The sequence below is a fragment of the Pinus tabuliformis genome, chromosome 5_1 (genome assembly GCF_031772625.1).
Source record: "Pinus tabuliformis cultivar Carrire ecotype Pingquan chromosome 5_1, CPIR1, whole genome shotgun sequence".
Lineage (NCBI taxonomy): Eukaryota > Viridiplantae > Streptophyta > Pinopsida > Pinales > Pinaceae > Pinus > Pinus tabuliformis.
In genome coordinates this window covers 405427435-405443831 of record NC_142305.1, presented here as the reverse complement: position 1 = coordinate 405443831, position 16397 = coordinate 405427435, and the positions used below count along the sequence as shown (strand labels likewise).

Here is a 16397-nt window from a genome sequence, read left to right as displayed (position 1 = left end):
CTTCATCATGAGCTTGGTCTAATGTTCTTGCATCATATTGCATCTTGTACATTATGATATATCTGGACCACTACCTATAACTTCTCTGGGTGGTTACTTGTATTATATAATCTTTGTGGATGTTTTTTCTCGCAAGACATGGATTTATTTTATAAAAATAAATGTCAAGCATTTAACATGTTCGAAGATTACAAAGCTCTAGAAGAAAAACAATTTGGAAAGCAAATTAACATCTTTTGATCTGACAATGGAAGAGATTTCACTTCCAATGATTTCATTGAATTCTGCAAAGAAGCTAGAATCAAAAAAGAGACCACCATTCCATATAACCATGAACAAAATGGTGTGGCTAAGAGAGAATAAAATTATCATGGAAGCAGTCAAAGCTATGTTGCATTATCATATTTTTCCAAATTTTCCATGGGGAGAAGCTACGAACACAGTTGTCTATGTTCAAAATATATCTCCTCATCATGCTCTAAACAATGAGACTCCTGAAGAAGTCGTCACTGGTGAAAAGCACAAAGTTGGGCACTTGAGGATCTTTGGCTGCCCTATCTACTTCCATGTCCCAAAAGAGAAGAGGAACAAACTAGAAGCTTTAGGTAAGAAAGGTACATTTGTTGGCTATTGTGAGAATTCTAAAGCTTACAGAATATATGTATCAGGACAAAGAAATATAGAGTTTAACAGAGATGTAATGTTTGATGAAGATGCAACTCTTGGAGGAAAGCTTCCGAAATTCCCAGGAAGCTTCCAAAACAGGGGGAAGCGTGCTTCTAAGGACACTTCCTGGATGCATCCACACGGGACGCACTTCAGGCCTTGGAACCGGGGGGGGATGCTTCCTGCAACATTGCTTTGGAGAGTTGTTCGAGCATGTTCTAGACATAACAGTGATTTACTGTGACAATAAGAGTGGGATTCGACATGCAGAAAATCTCGTATTCCATGACAAGTCCAAGCATATTGAGATCAAATATCACTATATTTGGGATATGGTGCAGAGGAGCAGTAAGACTCCATCATATAGCAACTGATGACCAGATCGCCGACATTCTTACCAAGCCTTTGTCGAAAGGGAAGTTCTTGGTTTTTAGAGAGCAACTTTGACTGACGGATGTGACCTTTTCTAAAGAGGGTGGTTGTTGATTTTTGGTAGAATCAGATGTGCTTTAAGCCTCAAAATTTGTAAGGAGGCTAGGAGACATGTATTCCATACTACACAGAAATTGTTTTGGGAAATTCCACCGAAAGACAGTTTTATTAAAATAATTAATTATTTTTAATGGATGTCTAATTCTAAACAATTAAAATAATTAAAGGGTGTTAAAAAAACTTGGTGTGAATCTTCTATAAAAATCACAGAGATCGAGTCAATATGATCTGAGCCATTGATTAGAATTTAATCTAGGTTGTTGATTACTCAACGAGAAGATTATAAGGACTTCGATGGGCATTTGGAATATACATCGAGTGGGATCAAGAGATCGATTTATCAAGAGATCCGCGCAGAGCAGCTAGAGAGATCATCGAGGAGATTCTTGCAGTGAGGGGAAGGGATAGTTTTCTGGAGGAAGTTCTTCTGCTCCGGTGAGTGCAAGATAGAGAGGGAAGAGAGTAGTCTGGATAGGCAGCGCAGAGCTTCAGAGGGAGTCTGTATTTCTACTAGGGAACAGTTGGGATCTAGTGTCGAAGCAGGGGTGTGAGACCGCGAGGCCAGAGGGCCGAAGTTTCCAGCTGGTAGGAGATCAAGAGGTGGTGCAGCACAGTCCCAACAATAGTGACACAGTAACTGCATAGGTGTGATCCAGTGCTGCATAGAGACACCGGAAAGGCTCATCTCCAATGCAGATCAGTGCCGAATTTTCCAGTGACAGGGTGAGATCATCTCACTATCTCTTGTTTAGTTAGATCTTTATATAGGATTGCTAGTTTGGGCATCCAAAGAATTGTATTAAGAATTACTGCATAATAATACAAACCCTCGGCTACTACACCAGTTTTTCCACATTAGGTTTTTTCAAGGAAATTTGTCCAAAATCAATGGTGTTAATTGTGTGGGTGGTTATTTCTTCTTGCTCAGTTCTTGTTTCCGCATATAATTTAATTCGTGAATGTTGCAGTCGTATTTACTTCGATATTTATAGTGTAACACAATAAATAACTTGCATGAATTAACAAGTAGGAGAAGTAATATTAGTTTGCTGCATTAGTGATTTGGGTCTCCAACTTTTCACAGTGGTCACAAATGATGAGCCTTGGTTGTGCGAGATCCTTGTCATGTGTTGACAAGTGGATTCCCCCAAGCAGTGATGAGCCTTGGATATGTGAGATCCTTGTCATGTGTTGACAAGTGGATCCCCCCAAGCAGTGATGAGCCTTGGATGTGTGAGATCCTCGTCATGTGTTGACAGGTGGATCCCCTTATGCAAAGATATGATTTGGTTGAGCGAGATCCTTGACAAGTAGGTTATTCCCCCAAGCAGAGATGAGATTTGTCAAGTGGGTTATCCACCCCAGTGAATATAGGGTGATGGATGAATCTCCCCTATGATGATTCTTCTTCATTAGATTGTAACATCATTGTTCCAAAGCAGAGATCCACGTGTCAGGGAGAAATTCCTCCCTAACTGAGAGGGAGTGTTGGAAATTGGCAGCTAAGGGATGAATTTCCTTGACTATAATTTCATTTTTGACTATTCTAGAGTGACTTTCTAAAAATATAGTCATGTTTATCATTGCAACCATGACGTTCCAAAATTAGTAAGTCACCTTGTTTTAATTGGTAATCATATATATGACGAAAAATCACCTAACTTATCCTTTATCAATCTCAATTGTTTAATTTTTAATTTAATCATCAATATATATATATATATATATATATATATATATATATTAAAATGGAATTCCATGTCACCCTCTCCTACTTCGCACTCATTCATGCCACTTCACATCTCTCTCTCTCCTTGATGGCAAATCAAACTCTCTCTGATTCAATGATATGTTACTCTCTCTTCCTTTCTCTCTGTAATGCTCTTATGCACCTCTTACTCTCTTACACACTTTATTGGCTCATCATTAAAATATTCCTCTTACACCTCTTTAATGTATATGTTATGTTTCTCCTTAATGGCTTTAAATACTAAGGCATGCGTACTCCCTATTGATGGCATAGGTTAATAAGGCATGTATACTCCCTCTTGATGGCATTAGTTACTAATGCAAGCGTATCTCCTTATGACATAAGTTACACTCCTATTTTGTCATATGTCACTCCTCCTCAAGGCATGGGAGTTACTCCTTCATGAATTTGACCTCCTTGCTCTTCCTATATATTTGTTCCTCCCATCCTCTCTATTACTCACTTGTGAATTCTAAAAGAAGTACGAACTTGAGAAAGAGAGAGTTGGAGAGACTAGAGAAGAATTGTGTGTGTGAGAGAGAGAAAGTCTTGAAGAGTAAGATCAGATCTGGGTGAGCCAAAGTGATTCAGTGTTTGCATTAGCTACTGCTATCATATATCTTCTTCATATTTGGGTAAACTTCTTCTTTCTCTCATTGTATTCTGTATCTTTGTTGAACAATTGATTTCTAATAAAAGAAGAATCTGGTTGGGTTTTGCCCTTGTCTCCTTGTGTTCTTGGTTGTCTTCTATTTTGCATGTGGTTTATATGGTATATGTTCTATCTGTGAAGATTCAGCTAACCTCGAATCTTATTGCAACAACTGATGTTATTTCTTCTAATTGTTAATTTGATTAAACAATTTACTTGTTGTTTGCTATGGAAATATCGAAACAAATACACTGCAACCTTCACAAAACAAATACTGCAGAAGAAATAAAATCACTGGAAGAAATAGATGCACACACACAAAATACATCGTTATTTTTGGAACAATGTCCATGGAAAAACCCAACTTGGGAAAACCAGTGCAATAGCTGAGGGTTTTAATATTATTTAGTAGTGAAAATATGAGTACAAACTATGGATGCTCAAACCAACAATCCAAATAGAGAAATCACTGAAAATAATAACTAGTGAGAAAAATTTCGCACTCCACATGCGATCCAACACTGACCTCAACTCGAATTGAGTTACTCCTTGCTCATGTTGCGTAGTCACTATTAGGATACGCAGTTACTACGTCCCTCGCGCATGGAACTGCTTCTCTCACTGTATCGTTAGTTGTTGTTTGGGAAATTGATATGCTTTGCCTCTTGAACCCTCTACCCAGCGTCTATCTCAGAATCTCTCCTGCTCCCAAGAAAAATGGAAATCTCGCTGCCTCTTTGCAATGTACTCACCAGAACTGGAAAATATTCCTCCGACCTCACTATCTCTACCCCTCTCTCACTGCTTCGATCTCACTGAATCACTTTCGGGAACACACAGTTGCTACTCTGGAAATCAATTTCTAGCAAAATAGAATGCTCAACTGATTTGGTGTATATTCTCCAAGCCCCGTCGACTTCTTATAATCCTTCGTTGAGACTTGAACTACCATGATTAAATCTTAATTGATGGCTAGGATTTACTAGAAATCAATCCATGCACGTTTCTAGAACATTCTCACCATAACTTAATTAATTCTAATTAATTAATCATATTTCCTAACTTTATACTTAGGAAATATTTAAAAACTTATTAATAATCTAATTAAGTCATTTCTAGGTGGAATTTCTAGAAACGATTTCTGGGTTTTGGAGATCTCATGTATTCTAACCTCTTCACAAAACTTTGTGGCTAGAACAAATCCGATGCTACAAACACTAACACTTCCTCTTAGCAAGGAATGTGTTCTAGTGTTGTTCCCCCCTGTAGCAACACCCTGTCTCCACATCATCTGCTGTTACACTGCTGATGTCTGGCTACTACTGCCCACCAACCACTGCACAACTCTGATATGTGCTCCATCTGTGCTGCTACTGACTCTGGTGAACCGATGTCAACACTGCAACTCCCTCTCCATCTATTGTTGCTGCAACTGCAACATTTGCAACTGAAAAACATCCTAAATACTGAATCAACTATGATCAATATGACGCATCTATCATCTGAGTCTTTGACTGTTGCTAGTATATGCATTGTCATTGAGGTATCTATGCATTTTTTTACTCTACATTATGCCATCTTTGCACTACACTCCCAGTATCTGACTGCAACTAGACTCTGCATCTTTCACTTTGGCATCTGATTGCATCTACTATCATTGATCCATCCTGCTACTGAAATATTGTGGGTCCACGTAGCAAGGCACTGATTGAAGAGGTGGACCTCCTCAAGAATCTTGCCCATCTGTAGCACTCTGAGGCTATAGTACCAAGTCACCCCAATGACTCCTAGGGGTATGGCTGTCAACATCGCGAAATCTAATCTACTCATACTGTCATTGTTACTGCTTTGTTGATGCTTTTGAAGTGCTTCTGCAATTACTCCAATAATGATTCTAATCTCCCCAAATCCTAAAGTACAATATTCCATAGGGCTACTCCCTTTGAAACTAGACTCCCTCTGAGTCTCGATCTCCCTATGGGAAATCTCTTTGCTCCCTCTTGGAAGCTGGACTGCATAGCTCTACACTGGGAATCTCCTGGCGATAATTACACCTGCATACTGCAACTAGGCAATTCACACTACTTGTGTCACTGCAACTAGTTTTGCAAACATCTCTCAGGTACTGACTGCAACTAGTGATGCAACTATCATCAAAATGACTGACTGCACCTGCTGACACTATGATCCTCCTGCTACTAATTCTGTTGGGCTCCCAGAGTAAGGATATTGATCCATGTGAGAAATTTGCAGCAACTTGATCTAATCTGCTACTCTTCCATGGATCCTGCCCATCTATGGCCATCTCAACAAATGACGAAATCCTCCTCCTCTTCTACTCAGCTGTTTCTAGGCTCTATGCACTCCCTACTAGAGTGAGTAAATCTGATCACAACAACGACTGATCTACAAGAGAAAATTGAACTTTTGAAGATAGAAGTCTCCTGAGGAAAATTTCCCTCAGTGTGTGCTCTTTCTTCCTCACGCTATTTTGCACTAGTAACTGTTGCAAAATATAGTGTCCAGCTAGAGATCTGCTCCGCAAGGAAAATACTGGTTGCTCACTGTGCCTCTGGTAATCCTTGAACTCGAGAAATCGAATTTCTCTATCGCTCTCTCATATAAATCGATTTTCGTCAAGAAATTGACCCTCCTGGCCAATAAATTGCACTGCCTCTGACGGTTTCGAACTATTGCTTACGGAGAACTACAAAATTCCTCTTCCCTTCTGTTACTGAGCTCTTCGGCTTACAATCTGCGCTCTAATACCATGTGAAATTTCGGCTAACCCTGAATCCTATTGTAGCTACTGATGGTATTTCTTCTATTTGTTAATTTAATTAAACAAATTATTTGTTGTGTGCTACGACAAATATCGAAAAAAATACACTGCAACCTTCACAAAACAAATACTGCAGAAGAAATAATAACGTTGGAAGAAATAGGTGCACACACACAAAATAAACCATTATTTTTGGACTAAGTCCCTGAAAAACCCAACTCAGGAAAACCGGTGTAGCAACTGAGGGTTTTAATATTATGAAGTAGTGGAAATCTAAGAACAAACTATGGATGCTCAAACCAGCAATCCAAATAGAGAAATAATTGGCAATAATAACTAGAGAGAAAAATTTCTCACTCCATAGGCGATCCAACATTGACCTCAACTTGAATTGAGCTGCTCCTTGCTCCTTCTGTATAGTGACTATGTTAACCTATGCAGTCACTACATCCCTCAAGCTCATAACTACTTCTCCTCTCATTGTCTCATTAGATGTTGTTTGGCAAATTGATACCCTTTTCCTGCAGACCCTCTACCCGAGCTTCTGGCTTAGAATCTCTCCTCCCTAGCAAAACGGAAATCTCCCCAAAAGGGCTCTGCATTTCCTTTCTGCGGCAATCACCGCCTCTTTGAAATGTACTAGTTGAAACTAGAAGATCTTCCTTCGGCGTCACTATCTCTACCCCTCTCTCACTACTTGATCTCACTAAATCACTTCTGGCAACACACAATTGCTACTCTAGAAATCAATTTCCCAGCAAAATTGAATGCTCAACTGATTTGGTGTATATTCCCCAAGCCCCATCAACTTCTTCTTATAGTCCTTCGTTGACACTTCAACGATCACGATTAAATATTAATCGATGGCTATGATTAACAAGAAATCGATACATGCACTTTTATAGAACATTCTCACCATGACTTAATTAATTCTTATTAATTAATCATATTTCTTAACTTTAGACTTAGGAAATATTTAAAAACTGACTAATAATCTCTTTAAGTCATTTCTAGGTGGAATTTTAGAAACATTTTTTGGGTTTTGGAGATCTCGTGTATTTTGCCTCTCCACAAAATTTCGTGGCTAGAACACATTTGATGCTACAAAAACTAACACTATCTACAATTGCTTAACTAATATTGCAAAAGAAAAAGGTTTTGGAATAATTAATTGTTGCAGCATAGAACTTCAGAATTTCAACATTGGATAACACTCAAGACTCTGATGCAAATTCAGAGACTCACCTCTTTCCAAAACGTTTCTCATATGTAGTCCCTGTGAATTTGAAGCCATAGGGCTGATTTGAAATAGATTTTATAGAAACAACCAATATTCACTTGTTTTCAACCCCATTCAAGAAGGAAATCCAAGTGAGTAGATACCATGAAGACAATGATAGGTTTAAATCAAATTTGCAATAAGACAATTTCAAACCTCTCTCTCTCTCTCTCTCTCTCTCTCTCTATATATATATATATATATATATATATATATATATATATATATATATATATATATATATATATATAGATATAGATATAGATATATATATATATGAATTTCATTTAGTTACAATAGCCTCATCCCAAGGCTGGTACTATTCTCTAGCTAGGGAAAACCAAGTAAATTGTAGCCAACAACAAGGAGCTCCAATAGCATCACACCAATAAGTCCTCCTAGGCAAGACATCTCTTCTCCTCCACTTCTCAACAAGTACAATCTAGGGTTTAATCACAAGACCCTAGCTCCAATGTTTTCAAGAGATGAAACCCTAACTCTAGTATTCAATATCTTCCAAAAGATCCATGAAACCCTAGTGCCTCCTGATACCCACCACTTTTTGGGTGATATGCCAAGTAGAAATTTTTTCTCCATGATGAGCCTCAGCTTATAGTCAGCAGCCACTTGATGCCTACTACTAGCTCGTTGTACTATTTCTCTGCCACCTGAGCTAGCCATGTGGTCCCTCACTCATCTGTATTGATTGTATATTTGAAGGTGGGCCTCTAGAATCTAAAGGTATGTCTTGTCATTTGATATTTGAGTATTGGGTTCACTTATCATGGATACTTCTGGGTATGGATTGATAAGGGGATTTGGCGGAAAGAGTGGGCTTAGTTTGTACTCTTGTCTCCTTGATATCTTTTGGTTGCTACCCTTGAATCTAAGTCTTGTGGGATCTCTTTTATTGACCATTTGGTTCTAGGGTGGTACAACTTTGGGTGCGTGGTCCTGCTCTTTTACCCATACATATTACTCCCTTTCCACTCACTATACCCCCATTCATCATTTCTCCCACCTGGGTCCACATTCCCATTTCCCCCACCTTGGGTTAGGCCTAGAATGATGCCTCGGAGGTTGAAGCAATTAAAAGAAAAAGAAAAGGGATAATTGGCCATGTTTCACAGGAAATTGTACCACAAAATGCAAAAGATGGCCGAGACAAAATAGTTATCACATGGGAAAAAGCCAATACATGAGCTCTACCCCAATCCATGGCCATCACCTTGGTTCAATAGGCCCTAGAAGAGCCTCCTTTATCATTCAGGAACCCATGATTGTCCCAACCCCTGGAAGGCAATGAACCACCCTACCTAAAAGGGGTAATCATTGTTATATCTTACATTTCATGCTCTTGTCCTTTGGGCCCCGAGCAGTTAATTAAAGAAAATTCATAAAAGGAAAAAGGCATATAAAGAAGGGTGAAAAAGTCAAGGTTGGGGCACCTCATGTACCACGACTGCTCCCTCCTATACATTACATACCCAGGCGTGGGATTCCCCTTCTCTAGCTACCCCTATGCCCCACTATGTGGCCCATGACTACCCTTCTCATTCCATATTCCATCTTACTTATTTGTAACTTGCCACTCCCATTAGGGATGTACTTTGGACATACTATCCCCTTTAAGGGCTGAAACCACCTAATAAGGTACTTGGCTAACCCCCTTTGGAGCATGGAGGCACTAACACATGCCAAGACCCACTACGGAAGGGCATGCCATTATTAAGTACTTACTTTGTTATCCATGATTTGTAAGCTCTCTTACCCGATTATTTTAATGATTGGTTGTATTGGAAGCCTAGGGGACGCATTGGATTTTATGCAAGATTACAGGTGGTTTCCATTTAGGTTTGGTCTCCCTGTATGGGATCCTAACCCCTATAGGTCTACATTGGCACATGTAGGGTGTGCATAGATAGTCGTGGGCCTCCATAGTAGCAGACAACACTTCACGGATCTTCATGGATGTTCAAAGGCTACTAGCGATCCACTTTTGGGATGATGGTGATATGCTTGGTACACTATGCCCAACAAGCCTCCATAGGAGTCCCACACTCTTGGCAAGTTTCCTAGCATTCTCATGGCAACATTCATGCCACCACTTGTACCATTGCATAGAATCTACAGGCATCTCTGATTCATATGGAGACCCATGGGGTCATTGATGTACCCTTAGATCCACTGGGAGCACCACAGGTCTACTACTTGGAGAACAAGGGACCATCCCCTTGTCCATCATATTCCGATGAATTTGTTCCTCAATATGGAACTTCAAGGTATTATCGAGCCTTTGGAGGGCCCTACGACGTGCACATATTGTTATTTGGCCTTTTGTGAGCTTAGTTTTACACTTATGAGCTAGTTTGGTGGGTTTGTCAGCAATAGGGGTTATTATTTGCACATTAGTTTATCGTGAGGGGATAATGTAGACCCATAGGCTAATTTTAACTCCTTAGGAGGCTATATATTGATGTTAGATACATTCATTTGGATCATCACTTGATTTGGGATCTCTCTAGTCATAGAGAATTTTCACACTTTTTCCTTGGGGGATATTTTTGGAGATGGATGGATTTTGACGTATGGATTTGGGCTATTTATCTTATTTTCGAGTTTGGTCTTGTGAATGAAATGCTAGTTGGATATACTCTATAACGTTGTAAGTGAATTTTGATGTTATTATTCTTGTTGCCGCACATTGCTAAAATTAGGTCTAGTTGCTGCATAATTGAAATGTGGAATTAAGCATGTTTTAGCTAATTTAATGTATGGGCCAATGTTATATGAATGAAATTTCCTATAGATTGTTTGCCTCGATAAGCTTGCATCGTTTGCTTTAAAGCATAAACGCTTGAAGGTCACTTTTCTTTTCTTTCTCTCACATTGAATGAAGTTGACTTTCTGGGTCTCCTTGATCAAGAAACCAAGCTCTTATTCATCACCATCCTTGACTTCATATCCCCAAGTGAATTAGGCACTGGTCCCTTAATAGGGTGATCATTTTAACCCTCATTTTTACCATTTTCCCATTTTTCCCCAAGTCTAGCCTCATTAGGTCACTTCGAGCATCAATTTCCCGGGAATTGACCCAAGGAAAAATTTCAATCTCCTACAGGCCACTGTGCTAGTGGGTCCCCTCCCTCTCCTCCAAATTTGAGGCAATTCTAATAGTGGAATCTCCGAGAATCCCAAGCCCTAGATCTAGGACCGAATTTTTCCTAGGCATCCCCAAGGCTAGACCTCACTAGGATCAATTCAACCTTTTGAAGTAAATATTCTTGTTTGGTCCTTCCCCTCACCTTGTCCAGAATAGGAACATCATTGGTTGCTACATTCCATCCCCGAACCTGGGTTGGGTCCACTTGGCCCTGTGTGGTCCCACTTCTCAAGAAAGACTTTGTTAAAGACCATTTGGGAGTCCAAGTTTCCAAGGACTATAGGGATTGAGAAACTCCTTTATAAGCCTATCCTTTCTCCCTCAACCCTCCAATCCTCACCCCTTACCCCTGGTGGACCAAGTCCCTTGCTTAAAGAGCAAGCAAGTTCCATTCCTCACTCCATCCTTGGGAAAGGGTTTTCAAGGTCACTTCTCACCTATCCATTGACATCTACTTTACAAAGTGATTCCTACACTACCAGGACTCCTCCCATCGTTGAAAGTCTATAAAGGGAAAGGAGACTTAGCTGTGGTGACAGTGGGCTAAGCCTCCACCATTTCCCTTGACCTAGCAGTTGCCCTCTTAGGAACCCCTTTTAGGCCCCCTGCTGGTTTGAGTGGTAACACCTCCAAGACAAGAGAAAAATTAAAAATATGTGTGAGAGAGAGAGAGAGAGAGAGAGAGAGAGAGAGAGAGAGAGAGAAGTGTATTATTCTCCTTACATCTCTAACACAATATGATGAAGATATGCTATAGTGAGATCACCTCCAATATCCTCTTTACAAGAGTAAATCCTAGTATCTAACAACGATCCTCCAACAAAGATGGTCTCCTTCTTGTCCATAATAATGTTGGAAATATGGTAGCCATGGTCGCTATTTTCATCATGAAAAGAAAAAAAAAGTTGAATTTGAATTTATGCCTCCAAATTACTTAAGTTGGCTTCGTATTGTTCAATTCGGTTGTGCCCCTAAGAGGCACCCATTCGACCCCCTTTGAAGACTATAAAGGAGATCTCCTCTCCTCATTTGTACATCGATTGGTGTCTTGTTTATATATGATCCAGCATAGTTACAAGCAAAAGAAGGGGGCCAAAATTCAAAAGGAGGGCTTGGCACTTGATCTTGTTCTTAGTTATTGGTTTGGCTATTGCTGTGATGTTGTTGTTTTTGACGTATTCATGAACTTTGAATTCTCTCTCTCTCGTAAGGAAAGATTTCTGGGTTTTCTCCTTGTGGGTTTTTCCTTATCCTTAAGCCTAATTTTTGTGTCTCTTGTCTCATTGTCTCATGGTTATCTCTACTGCTCTTTCATGTTATATTGGTTGAAATTTTGTTTTGTATAGCTGCTTAATGATATTGAATGCTATGTGGAATTACTGCTACCTAATCATTGGAAGTAGTTATCTATTGAAAAAAAGTTATTCTAGCTAGAGCCCTAGAATATCAACAAATAACTCATAGTGTTTTCTCATGAAAGGAGTATAGTGATGATGGTGTAAAATGACTTTATTCTTCTTCGATATGTATGAGAGGTAAGGGAAGATAACAATACATATGTGAGCCTAAACCCTTACAAGCAACCTACAAAACCACAAATGGGCTCACACATATGAAGTGCTACACTAAAATGGTTCACATGTCAAGCTCCAAGGTGATGTCATACACAAGCAAGGGTCCAACGCAAAGGGTGCTTCACGAGATGTGTCCAATGCTCCTCCTACAAGCCCTCAAGGATCATAATGCTCCTCTTAAGCCATGTGCTCCACTTGGTCCACTCCACCTATATGAACACTATTGCAACCTGTTATGCCTCATATTGACATGAGTGGTAGAGACATATTTGTCGGGGTACAAATCTTTCTTTTTTGCTCAAGGATAGTGGTCCTTCTTCATGGAGCATGAGGACGATGATCTTGGTAATCTTGGTTGTTCTCTTGGTGATTAGATGCACCTTGTTATTGTTTGTAGACAATGACATCCTCATTTGATGATTGATGCTCACATGTTGATTCAATTTGTTGGATGATGGGTGATAGTTTTTGCTTCAGGATGATGCTCCTTAGCATGATGGATTGGTTATGATGATCATCTTGCAAGAGTGCCTTCATCTTCCACGTCTATTTTACTTTGTTGACCATAATTAACAAGATAGACAGTGAAGTTCATGGAGCACATTGGGGGAATTTGCATGAGGTATTGACATGGAGCCATGTTGGATGAGCTGATTAGATAACCATTTGGCCAGAACTCTCTCTTCCTTTTCACCTTTTGGAGTGCCTTGGCAGGAATTCAGCCTCATTTTGAGATGTGGCCTTTGTGATGGAGCAACCAGCTTCTTCTACAGGGATATTTACAACAATAGACATTCATTCTTCTTGAACACCCACCTCCTTGGCTTGTTTCCCACATCCTAAGGTTTCAGGGCATGGTTGATGGATCTTTCTTGTTAGACAAGGGCATCCAGGTCTTCTTGTCTCGATCTGATTCCTATGGTCATATTTCATGGAATAGGCATCTCTGAACCAGAGCATCCTGAAGTACCCATGCAGGATGATGATGGATGGGAACCCATTGCATTAAATCCTGAGCACGCAGCTGAAGGATGGAAGCTGCCTCTTGAAGACAACAACACCCCTTCTTGCAATAGGTTTGATTCCAGCTGCTTCTTGATCTGTCCATTCACTCAGGCCAATTACCCAGTTTCAATGATGTTTATTGATACCTGTCATAAGCAGTGGGACTCACTATGACTCGTTAAAATTGGATGCCATTACCGCACGTTTTGTTAGGTTAGGTTTTTTGCCTTGCAGCCTTGGCTCATAGTGGTTGTTCTCACATCCCATTTTTTTATAAAATGCATGTCCTTTTATTCTGTATATTAATATTTTCTGTTAAAAATATCAAGGATATCATATAGTATATATGCTACTTTGGGTCCAAGATGCTGTTATATCTTTGGCATTGATGGTTTTAATTCTAACACATCTACAGCAAGAAACAGCTCTAGCGAGGTTCTGGAATAGTACACCAATCATTACCTGTATAGACAATACATGACTCGAGGATCACAATCTTTTTGGTTGTTTCTTAAGAATTCATTACAGACTAATCCTCGTAACTTTAGTTTTTGTGCCTGTGTTCTAACCTCTAGGTGCAGAAAACTGGAACACTGATAGCTACTCTTAAGTTATAACTTGCAGGCTTATGCCTGAATCTTTGGTTCTGTATTTTTCTTGTCCACTCACATAAGTAACATTTGCTAAATTGCTCATTTTACATGAGAATGATTGTTTTTACTGGAAAGTTTATGGAAGGTTAAATTTGGGGATCTAAGAAGATTATCTCATGTTTGAGTTCATTTTTTATGTAGTCATATCAAGAGCCTTGGGGCCAAGAAACCTACTTTGTAAATGTACATTGTTTGACAATACAAAGCATTTCAGGAAGGTGCTTTTGTTGCCTTTGTAGATAATTAGGGTCTTTTAGAAAATAGAACCTGCTGAAACAATGGAAAGACTTTTACAATGTATGGAGAGATATAGCTTGTACAACCAATGTAGTTCACTATATAGATATAGTGGGCGTGGCTGATTAGATGGCCTAGTGATCCATGTATGAAACTACGTGATTTCTCATATTTCCCTTTCTTGGGCATTATACATGATCAAAGATGTCTAATGAATTCTTTATACACTAAAGAATCATGTACAAGGTTAACACACAGAGGGTAATTAAATATGTATTTTCCTTTTTTTATATTATGAATAATGGCTATCAAATGGAGTTGTAATGGGCTTTTAATTTGCATTTGAGTAATGCGTGCAATTTGTAGCGTGTTTTTTTCCTTTGTTTTCACGCCACATGCATACGCAAACTATCTTTCTATTGTGTCTCCTTGGATTTCTATTTTTGAAATGCTCATGAGTTTCATTCTTTTGTCAGGTAGTTGAAGCCACAGCAAATGTCAAAGAGGGAAACAAGGAATTGACAAAAGCCATAGAACGCAACAGTAGCAGTCGAGCTTTTCTTCTTCTATTCTTGGTGGTTCTTCCTCTAACTCTTCTATTCCTTGATTGGTACCAATAACTTTTGCACTTTGCTAATTTTGTATATGTTAATTTAGTTTGCTAATTTTGTATAACCAGAGAGACATGCTCCTGCCCCGGTACAAACGAACCAAAAAAGGGGTGCACTTACTCATTCGTAAGTCTTAGATGCAGGATAGATTTTTTGGTATAATTTTTCTAGGATGACAAAAGAATAAGGAAAATGTCGACTAATTGAAGCTGATGTCAGAAATAGTTCACTAAGCACAATTAACGAAATATGTTTTAACCGGCTATTAAATATGTTCCATGTGTTGCGAGTATCCTTGATTTACATGAGCTCATGTTTTGTGCATTATGTGGATATGTCAACGCTTTTATATATATTGTTTAAAAAAAATTGTATATGATTATTAAAACCAGGCAAACCGCTGATTGTTCTAACTGAAGCTAAATCAACTTTTCATTGAGCAAAGAAAATGGTGGTAATATATTATGATCTACAATTTTGAAAATGTAATGATATCAAATTTTACCCATCAAATTTAATGAAAAATTATTACAAAGATCACAAAACTATACTAAATTCGTTGAATTGTCAAAATCCATATTTAATTTTTAGTGCTTTCATAAACAAAATGAAAATGCTTAATAACCTAACCAAACATTTAAATTGATAGGATATAATGCTTACTTCGGTAGTAAATTCACTTTAAGATTTTATGTTATATTATAATTTGTCTTTGATCACTTTTTCTATAGAACTCTGTTTTCTTTATCTAGGAATTTAGTATGGAAATATCATAGAAAAATATTCTAGTTACAATTCCCATAACTTGAAAGTCAAAATCTAGATGCAGTTGATGAACAAGAACTTGTGAGGAATAGTAAAAAGAAATAAGTAATCATTTGCAAATCTAAATAAAACATTGGAATGGTATAGCAAAGATTACAAAGCCCAATCTATCATTGGCCTTTGCTCTCTCAAATTCAAAGTTGCACCATGTAGATTTTGAACAAACATCCAAAATCTTTGGGATAGTTTGAGTAAATTGTTTAGAGCAAAAGTGGTAAATGCACAGTTCTCTCTAACACTATAGTGATTCAAATTTAAGATTATTGACAAAGTCATTATGTCAACATTATGTCTAGTGACAAAAACAATATGATAACTCTCATCAGACATTGTGCAGAATTGAATGCTATGGAAAGGATGCCAAAGCCTCTGATCTACCTTAGTCTTCACCGAGATTACAACACCCATAATTCTGGGTTCCACTGAGGCTGTAATGCCCACAGATTTGGGCTCCACTGAGATTACAATACTCACAGTTATGGGCTCCACTGAGGCTACATTACCCATAGTTTTGAGCTCCACAGAGGCTATACAGATCTCAGATCTAAGCTAGGTCTAGCCCCGTAGCTGCCTGTAAGGAGAGACGTTTCTAGAAAAGATATCCATCCCTTATTCTGTGATTTTCTAAGCCTTTAATTTGTCACCTATCTGTGGATATATGTCTTAGAAGGCTCCTAAAACAGATCCAAAGGCACGACCCTATGCTTG

General features: G+C 38.7%; 1 protein-coding gene across 1 annotated transcript in view; it reads left to right on the top strand.

The window, feature by feature from the left end:
- The window catches only part of LOC149165201 (syntaxin-81-like), an 82925-nt gene extending 68043 nt beyond the window's left edge, over positions 1–14882 (top strand). Inside the window, exon 5 of the mRNA XM_089429743.1 lies at positions 14730–14882. Coding sequence (XP_089285869.1) covers positions 14730–14873 — 144 coding nt within the window. The 3' untranslated portion in view covers positions 14874–14882. The remainder of the gene's footprint in view (positions 1–14729) is intronic.
- The last annotated feature ends 1515 nt before the right edge of the window (positions 14883–16397 follow it).